The sequence below is a fragment of the Palaemon carinicauda genome, chromosome 35 (assembly GCF_036898095.1).
Source record: "Palaemon carinicauda isolate YSFRI2023 chromosome 35, ASM3689809v2, whole genome shotgun sequence".
Lineage (NCBI taxonomy): Eukaryota > Metazoa > Arthropoda > Malacostraca > Decapoda > Palaemonidae > Palaemon > Palaemon carinicauda.
The window spans coordinates 73,610,483-73,625,482 of NC_090759.1; the positions used below are offsets into that span (position 1 = coordinate 73,610,483).

A 15,000-nucleotide genomic window follows, 5' to 3' on the forward strand; every position below is an offset into this window, starting at 1 on the left:
TCTCTGTCTCTCTGAAGGTCCATATTCTCTCTCTCTCTCTCTCTCTCTCTCTCTCTCTCAAGGTCCAGTTTTCCCCTCTCTGAAAGTCCATTTCTCTGTCTCTCTGAAGGTCCATATTCTCTCTCTCTCTCTCTCTCTCTCTCTCTCTCTCAAGGTCCAGTTTTCCCCTCTCTGAAAGTCCATTTCTCTGTCTCTCTGAAGGTCCATATTCTCTCTCTCTCTCTCTCTCTCTCTCTCTCTCAAGGTCCAGTTTTCCCCTCTCTGAAAGTCCATTTCTCTGTCTCTCTGAAGGTCCATATTCTCTCTCTCTCTCTCTCTCTCTCTCTCTCTCTCAAGGTCCAGTTTTCCCCTCTCTGAAAGTCCATTTCTCTGTCTCTCTGAAGGTCCATATTCTCTCTCTCTCTCTCTCTCTCTCTCTCTCTCTCTCTCTCAAGGTCCAGTTTTCCCCTCTCTGAAAGTCCATTTCTCTGTCTCTCTGAAGGTCCATATTCTCTCTCTCTCTCTCTCTCTCTCTCTCTCTCTCTCAAGGTCCAGTTTTCCCCTCTCTGAAAGTCCATTTCTCTGTCTCTCTGAAGGTCCATATTCTCTCTCTCTCTCTCTCTCTCTCTCTCTCTCTCAAGGTCCAGTTTTCCCCTCTCTGAAAGTCCATTTCTCTGTCTCTCTGAAGGTCCATATTCTCTCTCTCTCTCTCTCTCTCTCTCTCTCTCTCAAGGTCCAGTTTTCCCCTCTCTGAAAGTCCATTTCTCTGTCTCTCTGAAGGTCCATATTCTCTCTCTCTCTCTCTCTCTCTCTCTCTCTCTCTCTCTCAAGGTCCATTTTTACTTTAACTTTATATGAAAGCCCATATTTTCTTTCTCTAAAGGTCCATTCTCACTCTCTCTCTCTCTCTCCCCTGAGGGTCCATTTCTCCCCTCTGAAAGTCCATTTTTGTCTCTCTGAAGGTCATTTTTTCTCTCTTTGAAAATCTCTCTCTCTCTCTCTCTCTCTCTCTCTCTCTCTCTCTCTCGGTACATTTCTCCCTTCTCTGAAAGTCCATTTTTCTGTCTCTCCAAAGGTCCATTCTCTCTCTCTCTCGGTCCATTTTTCCCTTCTCTGAAGGTCCATTTTCTCTCTCTCTCTCTCTCTCTCTCTCTCTCTCACGCATGCACTTACACGAACACACGAAAGAATCATCTTTTCCTTCATCTAATATTTACACTCAGTTAAAAAAGATTCACAAGATAACTAATCCGTATCTCAGCTCACTACTTACAATACTCTTTACACCAGGTGTAAAATCCCTAATTATCTAATATATAACAATCATCAGTTACCATAAGACTCATTGAAAGGACAGCGAGAGATTTTAAATTTATTTGTGAGAAAAATAACAACTATGACGTATTTTTTTGTGCTTATTCGGAGAGTACAGATTAAAAGGAAGAATGAAAATAACGATATTTATTATTATTATTATTATTATTATTATTATTATTATTATTATTATTATTATTACATGCTAAGCTACAACCTTATTTGGAAAAGCAGGATGCTATTAGCCCAGGGGCCCAACAAGGAAAAATAGCCCAGTGAGGAAAGGAAATAAGGAAAAATAAAATATTTCAAGACTAGTAACACCATTAAATTAAATATTTCCTATATATTCTATAAAAATTTTAACAAAACAAGAGGAAGAGAAATAAGATAGAATAGTGAGCCCGAGTGTGCCCTCACGCAAGAGCGTAACTAAGTGTGAAACTGGCCACTTAAAAAACTAAACATTGGAATTTAAGGAAGTTTGGTCACTTCCCAATAAAATAATTGACGCTTCAATCAATATTTAATTTATCTAAATTCAAATTATATCAAAGAAACATATCAAGAAACAATAGAAATTTTAAAATCTTGTAAAAGGTTAGATTAAAACTGGTTGGAGCCCTCGGCTTATAGCATCCTTCTTTTCCTACTAGGGTTGTAGCTTAGCAAGTAATAATAATAGTAATAATAATAATAATAATAATAATAATAATAATAATAATAATAATATTAATAATAATAATGATAATAATAATAAAAATAACAAGATTAATAATAATAATAATAAAAATAATAATAATAATAATATTGAAAATAATATTAATAATAATAATGATAATAATAATAACAACAATAATAATATATTAATAATAATGATAATAATAATAATAATAATAATAATAATAATAATAAATAATAATATAATTAATAATAATGATAATAATAATAATAATAATAAAAATAATAAGATTAATAATAATAATAATAATAATAATAATAATAATAATAATCATAATAATAATAATGCAATATGATACCTAATCTGCAGACAGAATTAAGACAATACTGACTATAGGTGGGGTAATTGCATTACTGCCTGTCCTGAGAGAATTTCAAAATACTGAACGACTTTACTTTAAAATACAAAATACTTCAAAATACTTGACACAATTTTGAAACGATAAGATATGATAGGTTAGGTTAAGTTAGGTTAGTGATCACGATCATATCTCTAAAATCAGAGTGTATTTCCATTACAATAATACAGCATTCTATAATACATCTCTTTCGACAAAACTTGAAAGTAACCTATAGTATAAAACGGACGTTGCAAGATATAAAAATAAAATGGCGATGGTGGGAGATTTTCGTCAGACCGCTTACAGCAAACCAACCTAATATGGGTGGCCCCTGACTGTTACAGCTTTGTTGATCACGGCGATATCCAAACCATTAAGGCATCCCACCTCAGAAAAAGATTTTTATAGTAATACCAATATATATATATATATATATATATATATATATATACATATAAATATATATGTATATATATATTTATAAATAATATATATATATATTTATATATATATATATATATATATTTATATATAAATGTATATATATACATATATATATATATATATATATAAATATATATACAGTATATATATACATATATATTTATATATATATATAAATATATATACAGTATATATATATACATATATATTTATATATATAAATATATATACTGTATATATAAATATACATATATGAACATATATATATATATATATATATATATATATATATATACATATATATATATATATATATATATATATATATATATATATATATGTGTGTGTGTGTGTGTATGTATGTATGTACATTCAGTTATATAAGCATGAGTTTCCTACCACTTGGAATGTTATATAAGAAAATTACAATAATTATTCACGCAATTTCCTCGGTTCAATTAATTCGTTGATTAGGTAGTGAAATTGGAACATAAACTTTGCCATAAAACGGAATTAACAAACTGTAAAATAAAGACCTTTCAGTGTTTAAAACACTCGTCCGGGATTTTATGTGCAGTTATTCACAGCTAGAAGTCATATTCTTGTGGTAAGGAAGGATTTTCCTGCAATATATATATATATATATATATATATATATATATATATATATATATATATATACACGCACACACACACACACATATATATATATATATATATATATATATATATATATATATATATATATATATATATATGTAGGCACGTATACACACGCGCGCACACACACACATATACATATATATATATATATATATATATATATATATATATATATATACAGAGAGAGAGAGAGAGAGAGAGAGAGAGAGAGAGAGAGAGAGAGAGAGTATATATTCTTAGAATACATATGACTATTACTAAGAAGCCACTCCTCATTGAACATCATAAAAGTACAAAATTGTCATTAATTACACATAAAACGGAGTGACCTCGTTATGAGACACCCTTGCGAGGTTATCTTTAACTCGGAAATAACAAGATAACTAACCGCCAACCACCAACCCCCCCCCCCCCTCCCTAGTACTGACAATCTTCGGTGTATAGTAAAAAAAAAAAAAAAAAAAAAAAAAAAAAAAAAAAAAAAAACACCATTGCTTATGAGCTGGACATGGAGGGTTCTTGGGGAGCCAATAAGTCAAGTTCCTGAGTCCTCAGTAGCCATTGCCTGGCCATCCTTGGTCCTAGCTGGATGGGGAAAAGGTCTTGGGCGTTCATCATATAATTACCTCAGCCAATGAAGTTGGAAGGAGGTTGAGTTTTCACCCCTGTTTGTGTGTGTGTTTGTTTGTGAACAGCTTCCTGTCCACAATTTTAATCGTAGAGTAATGAAACTTGCAGGGGTTAACATTTATGCAAAAAGCTGGAAATTATTAAATTTTGGAAAGTCAAGGTCAAAGGTCAAGCAAAATGTCAATTTCACGTAATCAGCCATATGATTGGACATTGTTGTCAAACTTCAAACTTGGTTCATATTTGCGTGTATGAAAATTAACGAAATTTATACATGTTAAGGTTAATGATCAAGGTCAAGGTCGAGCAAAAGGTCGAGAAATGAGCTACTGCGGTGGAGGTCTTCGCTCTACTGAGAGCCCCTCTAGTTAGTATTACTATTATTATTATCAATATCACTATTATTAGCTAAGCTACAACTTTAGTTGGAAAAGCAGGATAATATCATTATGCCCAAGGGCTCCAACAGGGAATATATCCCAGTGAGGAAAGGAAATATGTATATGCATATATGGTCAGTCTCAAGGGCATTGTCACTGTCCCTCACCTCTGCCATACATATGTGACCTTTAACCCTCTAAATGACCCTCAAAAACCCATCAAATAATATTAACATGCTTTAATGATCTCTGTCTGGCAGGTATTACAAAGGAAGCTCAGTACCATCGGATTTTATGTTGACAGAGCTGGAAATCAATATTGCCTCAGGACTGAGAAGATGCAGATTTTTATTCTTTTTTTATTTTCTCTGCAATAATCAATTCTTTCTAACCTTGACATTTCAGCAGACAGCGACGATGTTGGCAGTTACACGAGTCTTGAACTTGAATGTATTAAAAAGAATTAAGCAAATTTAAAGATGTTAAATGAATCGAATGTAACACAAAACTAAAATTCTTACATTCTTACTTATTTTTTAAGATGTTACCCCATCATATTCTTCAATTCCTCCAACATGAATCACTTGTAGTGACAGCTAAATTAACAAAACAAAGAATAGAACTACTATGAACACTAATACTCAAACTACACAAATGTATTACTATACATCAGTATAATGTATGGAAATCTCACATACTCATTTCCAGCTTCAACATCCGCGAATATTCTTACAACATCCAAACAATCAATAAATGTACTTCACGTTCCACGAGTCACGGAATTTGACCTTAAGATCTTATGAAAAATACAATAAGAGTTGGTCAGACGAGATAGCCAGTCCAGAGCAAGCTACGAGAAGTGGTGATTGTGTCTCCTTTTATTCTTCATAAAAAAAATAGAAAATTGGAAATATTACGTGTGAGATAAGCGATTATCTCCTATTATCTTCTATCATTCGAATCTTCAAAAGTATATTCGTCAGAAGATTATGTTTCCCTTAAAAGTTTATACAGTGTTGCGATCAATATAGATTTGTTGTTTGTTACGAAATGTTCAAGTGCAAATATCTGATATTGTATAATGGCATGGAGTCTCTCTCTCTCTCTCTCTCTCTCTCTCTCTCTCTCTCTCTCTCTCTATATATATATATATATATATATATGTGTATATATATATATATATATATATATATATATATATATGTGTATATATATATAAATATATATACATATATATATTTATGTATATATATACATATATATATATATACATATATATATATATATATATATATATATATATATATTTATGTACATATATATATATATATATATATATATATAGAGAGAGAGAGAGAGAGAGAGAGAGAGAGAGAGAGAGAGAGAGAGAGAGATTATATGTATATATATACACACACACACACATATATATATATATACATATATATATATATATATATGTATATATATTCGTCTGTCCTTACAGGTAAGAATGGAAAGTGAACAAGAAGACTTCGAACATTTCGTCCTAAGTGGCCAAGACCAGGAGGAAATACACAACCTGATACGAGAAGCGTACCTGGATCGGGAACCACTGGTAAGAGCATCAAGGTTTAAAATCACTATATATCATTATTACTATTGTTGTTGTTTACAGTATCTATTGAATCCTTATAATAAAACTATTAATTGTGTTTTTCACATTAATTACTTTCTAATACCATCATATATCTTCGAAATGGCTTCAACCTTTTGTTTTGTGTTTAAAGGTCACTAATGAATGGCAGTGATAATGCTATGGAGACTGCATTTTTTTTTTACATTAATTATTATCCAATACCATTCCTAGTTAATCTCCAAAATGGCTTTTAAACCTTCTTTGTAAAGACAATCTCCTAATTCAATCTATATAATTGTGACACGATTTCCATTCATCAGAGCATACTGAAACAAGGTAATGACAGGCGATATATAAAAAAATATTATTTTATCTTACTATGAGGAATGACGTCACTAAGGAATTATGATTGATGGTACGAAAGTAACGTACTGTGACCATGGAGGTGCCAACATGCTACGATGGCACACTATCAATCAACAGACGAGATCTCTTATTCGTTTCCAATTCAAAATCCAAACCTCCTTCTACCTTATATGACTATTATTCCTACTCGTTTGATAGGATAAAAATACTGTTTCATATTTGCCATTACTATCATATTACTTCTAATAGTCATGCCTTCTCCATCATGCGATACTACAAAGTATTCTAGAAGTTTTATTCCAGCTGTGACCAAGTTGTGGACTGATCTTCCTCATCAGATAGTTGAATTGGTAGAACTCCAAAAGTTCAAACTTCCAGAGAATGTATTCATGTTGAGCAGGCTGACATAAGTCTCTTTTCATAGTTCATTGTAGAAAGATCTATTTTAAAGTTGTTACTGTTCTTAAAATATGTTATGTTATTTGTTCATTACTTCTCTTGTAGTTTATTTATTTCCTTATTTCCTTTCCTCACTAGGATACTTTTCCCTATTGGAGAGCCATTGGGCTTATAGCATCCAGTTTTTTTTCAACTAGGGTTGTGGCTTAGTTAATAATAATAATAATAATAATAATATTAATAATAATAGTAACAATAACGGCAATATATTAATTGTAGCTTAGCTAATAATAATAATAATAATAATAATAATAATAATAATAACTGACCCTCCACAGTGTGTAGGACTTCACATCACCTTCGAGGACTTCCTCCCCTTCCTGAAGAAGGCCCTGCCGCCGACGCTAGAGAGCAAGGTCAGCCTTGGCGTGAGGAAGGAGTCCGATGGAAAATTAGTCGCCTTCATGCTTAACAGGATTTTCCTTCCGAGGGATAATCAGGAATTATTCGGCCGCGGAGGATTTGAGACCGAAAAGGTATTACAGGTGTTTTCTCATCTTTAGGTTTTGCAGATGGAAAATGAAACAAAAAAAGGGGACCTCTCCTCTCTACGTTCCTCCTAGCCTGACAAGGGACTCAACCGAGTTCGGTTGGTACTGCTAGGGTGCCACAGCCCACCCTCCCCCGTTATCCACCGCAGATGAAGCTTCATAACGCTGAATCCCCTACTGCTGCTACTTCCGCGGTCATCCAAGACACCGGAGGAAGCAGCAGGGCCTACCGGAACTGCGTCACAATCGCTCGCCATTCATTCCTATTTCTAGCATGCTCTCTTGCCTCTCTCACATCTATCCTCCTATCACACAGAGCTTTCTTCACTCCATCCATCCAACCAAACCTTGGCTTTCCTCTTGTACTTCTCCCATCAACTCTTGCAATCATCACCTTCTTTAGCAGACAGCCATTTTCCATTTTCTCAACATGGCAAAACCACCTCAACACATTCATATCCACTCTAGCTGCTAACTCATTTCTTACACCCGTTCTCATCCTCACCACTTCGTTCCTAACCCTATCTACTCGAGATACACCATCCATACTCCTTAGACACTTCATCTCAAACACATTCAATTTCTGTCTCTCCGTCACTTTCATTCCCCACAACTCCAATTCATACATCACAGTTAGTACAATCACTTTCTCATATAGAACTCTCTTTACATTCATGCTCCAACCCTCTATTTTTTACTACTCCCTTAACTGCCCCCAACACTTTGCAACCTTCATTCACTCTCTGACGTACATCTGCTTCCACTCCACCATTTGCTGCAACAACAGACCCCAAGTACTTTAACTGCTCCACCTCCTCAAGGAACTCTCCATTCAACATGACATTCAACCTTGCACCACCTTCCCTTCTCGTATATCTCATAACCTTACTCGTACCCACATTACTCTCAACTTCCTTCTCTCACACACTCTTCCAAATTCTGTCACTAATCGGCCAAGCTTCTCTTCCGCGTTTGCAACCAGTACAGTATCATCCGCAAACAACAACTGATTTACCTCCCATTCATGGTCATTCTCGTCTACCAGTTTTAGTCCTCGTCCAACCACTCGAGCATTCACCTCTCTCACCACTCCATCAACATACAAGTTAAACAACCACGGCGACATCACACATCCCTGCCTCAGCCCCACTCTCACCGGAAACTAATCGCTCACTTCATTTCCTATCCTAACACATGCTTTACTACCTTTGTAGAAACTTTTCACTGCTTGCAACAACCTTCCACCAACTCCATATAACCTCATCACATTCCACATTGCTTCCCTATCAATTCTATCATACGCTTTCTCCAGATCCATAAACGCAACATACACCTCCTTACCTTTCGCTAAATATTTCTCGCATATCTGCCTAACTGTAAAAATTTGATTCATACAACCCCTAACTCTTCTAAAACCCCCCTGTACTTCTAAGATTGCATTCTCTGTTTTATCCTTAATCCTATTAATCAGTACTCTACCATACACTTTTCCAACTACACTCAACAAACTAATACCTCTTGAATTACAACACTCATGCACATCTCCCTTACCCTTATATAGTGGTATGATACATGCACAAACCCAATCTACTGGTACCATTGACAACACAAAATACATATTAAACAATCTCACCAACCATTCAAGTAGTCACACCCCCATCCTTCAACATCTCAGCTCTCACACCATCCATACCAGATGCTTTTCCTACTCTCGTTTCATCTAGTGCTCTCCTCACTTCCTCTATTGTAATCTCTCTCATTCTCATCTCCCATCACCGGCACCTCAACACCTGCAAAAACAATTATATCTGCCTCCCTATTATCCTCAACATTCAGTAAACTTTCAAAATATTTCGCCCACCTTTTCCTTGCCTCCTCTCCTTTTAGCACCCTTCCATTTCCATCTTTCAATGTTTCTTCAATTCTTGAGCCAGCCTTCCTTACTCTCTTCACTTCTTTCCAAAACTTCTTCTTATTCTCTTCATATGAATGACCCAGTCCCTGACCCCACCTCAGGTCAGCTGCCCTCTTTGCCTCACTTACCTTGCCCACATTTTTCTCTCTATATTTTCCATACTTCTCTACACTATTACTCTGCAGCCATTCTTCAAAAGCCCTCTTTTTCTCTTCCACTTGTACCTCCACTCCTTCATTCCACCATTCACTGCCCTTCCTCATGCTGCCTCCAATAAACTTCTTGCCACACACATCACTTCCAATCCCAACAAAATTTTCTTTTACTAACTTCCACTCCTCCTCTAAATTACCAGTTTCTCTTGCTTTCACTCCATCATATGTCATTTTCAACTTTTCTTGATATTTACGTTTTACCCCCGGTTTTATTAGCTCTTCAACCCTCACTAGCTCCCTTTTACATCCACCTACTCTATTCCCCCACTCTTTTGCTACAACTAATTTTCCTTCCACCAAAAAATGATCAGATATACCGTTAGCAATACCCCTAAAAACCTGCACGTCTTTCAATCTTCCAAACATTCTTTTAGTTATCAACACATAATCCATTAATTCCCTTTCCACTACTCTTCCATTTGCCACTCTTACCCATGTATTCTTGTTTTTATCTTTCTTTTTGAAAAAGCTAAAACTTATCACCATCTCTTGCTCAACACATATCTACCAGTCTCTCACCACTCTCATTTTCACCTGGTCCGCCATATATATATATCACAGATGTATTCTCATCTTTAGGTTTTGCGAAGGAAAAATTATTTCCTCTTCTTCATCATTCTTGACGGGTCTCGTACACTAGTGTGTGAATAATCTCTCATCAAAGATTAAAAAAAAAAAAATAATCCTCCCTGTAAATCCTACGACGTCCCGCAGGCGAACCAGTACACGAGAGTCCTCCACGACCTGTGTGCCGATGTGGACATCCTTCGAGGTGGGAGATTCGAGAAGCAGTTGGAACTGCAGTGTGTGTGCGTTCACCCGGATTACAGTAGTCGAGGTCTGGCACTGAAGCTCATTCAGGTAATACTTCGTATCATTGGTTTTACAGTCGATACCAAAACAGCTTTTTTCATTCAATAGGAATTATATAATTTACACACACAAACACACACACACACACACATATATATATATATATATATATATATATATATATATATATATATATATATATATATAAATATAGTATACACACAAAATAATAAATATAATTAGAATAATACTAATAAATAATAATAAATATAACAACAAAAACAACAATAATAACAACAACAACAATAATAATAATAATAATAATAATAATAATAATAATGATAATTTCCCATATATAATAAAGAGCAAGTATCTGGTTATATATATATATATATATATATATATATATATATATATATATATATATATGTATATATGTGTATGTGTTTGTATTTCTTTCCTGTCACGTTAAGCAGCAACCTCTCAGAAACGACAATCTCCCGCAAATTGCCCAAACTGCCATGAAAGATAATTAAGAAAGAGGGAGGGGTGAGAAGGGTCAAACCTGTGTGTATGCGTATGTACATATCTATCTAAACAATTATCCGTCAATTGGACGACTCGCGTACACTATGGTCAATTTTTTTTAGTGAGGCAGATTTGCACAGACTCGCAGGGGTGCCATTTTAGCTCGGAAAAGTTTCCTGATCTCTGATTAGTTAGACACGTTCATTCTAACCAATCAGATAGCAGGAAACTTCTCCGAGATAATAGGGCACCGCTGTAAGTCAGTGCGAATTCGCCTCATAAAAAAAGAAAATAGTTTATAGTCAAAACTAACAACCAAGGCTTTGCTTCCCTCCCAAAACAGAAGAGCGAGGCAAAGGGCAGAGCTCTAGGCTGCGACGTGGCCACCATTCAAGCGGTGAGCGCTATCACGGAGCACATCGCCAAAAAGATGGGTTACACCACGGTTAAAAAGACGGACGTCAAGACGCTCATGGACGTGAGCGGGAATCCGCTGCTCGACTTGGGCGCCGTTGCGGAAGGAACGGGAACTACTCATTTCACTTACTTCATGAAGAAGCTTTGAGAGGTTACAGCTTCCCTGGTTGTCTACATTTGATAAGTTACTGTAAATGGTGTATTGGTAGAATGACTTTCCAGTGAGTTAATGTCTGTAGGGCGTTATTTCAACTTAACATATTTAACACATTTTTCTCATATTACTTCGAGATAGAGATGTCTCCGTAACTACTGGTTGTGTTAAATTGATAAATTACTTTTAAGAAAAACCTATTGGTTGTATGATTTTCCAATTAGTTAACACATTTCTCTCATATTTACTTCAAAATGGGGACGACACCATAATCTGTGGTTGGGGTAAATTGACAAATTACTCCAAACAACCTTTTGGTAGAATGACTTCCCAATGAATTAATATCTGAAGGGCGTTATTTTAACATATTTAACCTATTTAACATATTTCACAAATTTTCCTCCAATTTACTTCAAGAAGCGACGTCATAATAATCTCTGGTAGTGTTAAATTGATAAATTAGTCCAAACAACCTTTCGGTAGAATGACTTTCCAATGAGTTAATATCTGAAGGGCGTTATTTTAACCTATTTAACCTATTTAACATATTTCACAAATTTTCCTCCAATTTACTTCAAGAAGCGACGTCATAATAATCTCTGGTTGTGTTAAATTGATAAATTACTCCAAACAACCTTTCGGTAGAATGACTTTCCAATGAGTTAATATCTGAAGGGCGTTATTTTAACCTATTTAACATACTGAACACTATAACATTATAACCTCCTGGAAGAATTATGAATATAATAAGGAATATGAATTGTTTATAACTTCTTTGTAGACTAATTATAACGAATAACGTTATATGAATAATGAAACCTCATTTTAGGCGCCATGTTGATTTGGAATACACTAATATAACCAACATAAGATTTTTTATTGGCCTTCTTGACTACTATTAATATCATTACTATTACTACTTGCTAAGCTACAACCCTAGTTGGAAAAGCAGGATGCTTTAAGCCCAAGGGCCCCAACAGGGAAAATAACCCAGTGAGGAAAGGAAAAGAGGAAAATAAAATATTTTGAGAAGAGTAACATTAAAATAAATATCTCCAATATAAACTATAAAAAATTAACAAAATAAGAGGAAGAGAAATAAGATAGAATAGTGTGCTTTATAAATCTCCTGGCAGAATTTTATCTACAGGAATATTAAATCTATATAAGAAAAATTCGTAAAACTACGTACAGTACAATAATACATAATATTCTAGAAGTTTGATTCCAGCTGTGACCAAGTTGTGGAATGATCTTAATAGGGTAGTTAAATATGTGGAACTTGAAAAGTTCAAACTTGTAGCAAATGTTTTCATGTTGAACAGGCTGACATAAGTCTCTTTATAGTTTATATATGAAATATCTATTTTAATGTTGTTATTGCTTTTAAAATATTTTCAAATTAATTGATCATTACTTTTTATATCGTTTATCTATTTCCTAATTTCTTTTCCTCACAGGGCTATTTTTCCCTGTTGGAGCTCTTGGGCTTATAACATCTTCGTCTTCCAACTGAGGTTGTAGTTTAGCTAGTAATAATAATAACAACAACAACAATAATAAAAATAAAAATAACAATAACAACAACAACAATAATAATAATAATAAAAAATAACAACAACAACAACAACAATAATAAAAATAATAAAAAATAACAACAACAACAACAACAACAACAACAATAATAATAATATAACAAAAACAAAAACAACAATAATAATAATAATAGTAATAATAATAATAGGAATATCAATATATCTATTAATTTTTTTTGTGTTAACGCAGCTTAGTCTACAAACCTCTGACTACACTTTTAAATATAACAGTTATTGATTTAAAAATGCAAAACGAAATATTTTACATTTTATAGTTTATATATGTAAGACTTGTTCTAATGTTGTTATTGTTCTTAAACTTCTCTTGTTTATTTCCTTATTTCCTTTCCTCACTGGGTTATTTTTCCCTGTTGGAGCCCTTTGGGTTAAAAGCATCCTGCTTTTCCAACTATGGCAGTAGCTTAGCTAATAATAATAATAACAATAATAATAATAATTGGCCATAGCATCCTGCTTTTCCCACTAGGGTTGTAGCTTAGCTAGTAATAACAACAACAACAACAACAACAACAACAACAGCAACAACAACAACAACACTAATAATAATAAAAATAACAAAAACAACAACAACAACAATAATAATAATAATAATGATAATAATAATAACAATAATAATAATGATAATAATAACAATAATAATAATGATAATAATAATAATAATAATAATAATAATAATCGGCCCTTTAGATTAAAAAGACCAATTTTCACTAATATTAACATTAAATTGTCGAATTGGTAACTCAAGAATTCAGATATGTGGTCGGTTTAGTGCGTCTATATGTCAACCTGTGGATTAATCAGCAGCTTCTGTCTAGTCCCCCTGGTCCTAACATGGGTGAAGAAGGAAATTAACTATAGATCATTTCCGTTTTTGTTTTCTCCAATGGCATTTACTTTTTTCTTCTTATAATAAGCAACATTTAATCTTTCAAAAGTTTAACAATATTTATTGACAGCTTTCAAAAGAAACAAAATATTATAGAAATGTCAAAAATAGTACCAATTTTAAAAATAAAAATAATAGTATAGAAATATAAAAAATAATACCAATTTTAAAAATGGAAAAAAATATATAAAAATGTCATATATAATAATTTTTAAATATAAAAAAAATGATATAGAAATGACAAAAATAATACCAATTTTAAAAATAAAAATAATAGTATAGAAATATAAAAAATAATACCAATTTTAAAAATAGAAAAATATATAAAAATGTCATATAAAATAATTTTAAAAATAAAAAAAAAATAATAAAGAAATGACAAAAATAATACCAATTTCAAAAATAAAAATAATAGCATAGAAATATAAAAAATAATACCAATTTAAAAAAAAAAAAATAAATAAATATGTCATATATAATAATTTTAAAAATTAAAAAAAAAATGATATAGAAATGTCAAAAATCAAATCCAAAGTAGAACCTTTGACCGTAAAAATACATAAAGGTTTAAAGGTCGCTCATGAATAGCAAAGGTAAGGACAATGCCCTGGAAACTGACAATATTACATATGATCAGCGGCCAAGTCCCCTCTTCACCACCCAAGCTAGGACCAAGGAGGGCCAGGCAATTGGCTGCTGATGACTGAGCAGGTAGACCTATAAGGCTCTCCCAAATACTCCATCCTTAGCTCACAAGGATGATGAGGTTACAGCCATTAAAAGAACTAACGAGTTTGAGCGGGACTCGAACCCCAGCCTAGCAATCTCCAGGCAGGAACCCATCCAATAGCTCACAAGGATGGTGAGGTTACAGCGATCAAGGAAGTAACGCGTTTGAGCAGGCTTCGAACCCCAGTCCACCGAGTGCCAGGGAGGAACGCATCCAATAGCTCACAAGAATGGTGAGGTTGTAGCGATGAAATGAACTAACTATTTTGAGCGGGACTCGAACCCCAGCCAAGCAGGAACC

The 15,000-nt window shown here is 33.5% G+C and overlaps 2 protein-coding genes across 2 annotated transcripts in view; one reads left to right on the forward strand and one right to left on the reverse strand.

Annotated features, from left to right (window-relative positions):
• Window positions 1–15,000, reverse strand: part of LOC137627881 (uncharacterized) — a 256,631-nt gene that overhangs the window by 124,771 nt on the left and 116,860 nt on the right. The window lies entirely within an intron of this gene.
• On the forward strand, window positions 5,985–11,462 carry LOC137627356 (uncharacterized). Its single transcript, XM_068358441.1, has 4 exons — window positions 5,985–6,089; window positions 7,214–7,411; window positions 10,271–10,417; window positions 11,241–11,462. Exons 1-4 carry the CDS (start codon window positions 5,985–5,987, stop codon window positions 11,460–11,462), a joined length of 672 nt encoding a protein of 223 aa, XP_068214542.1.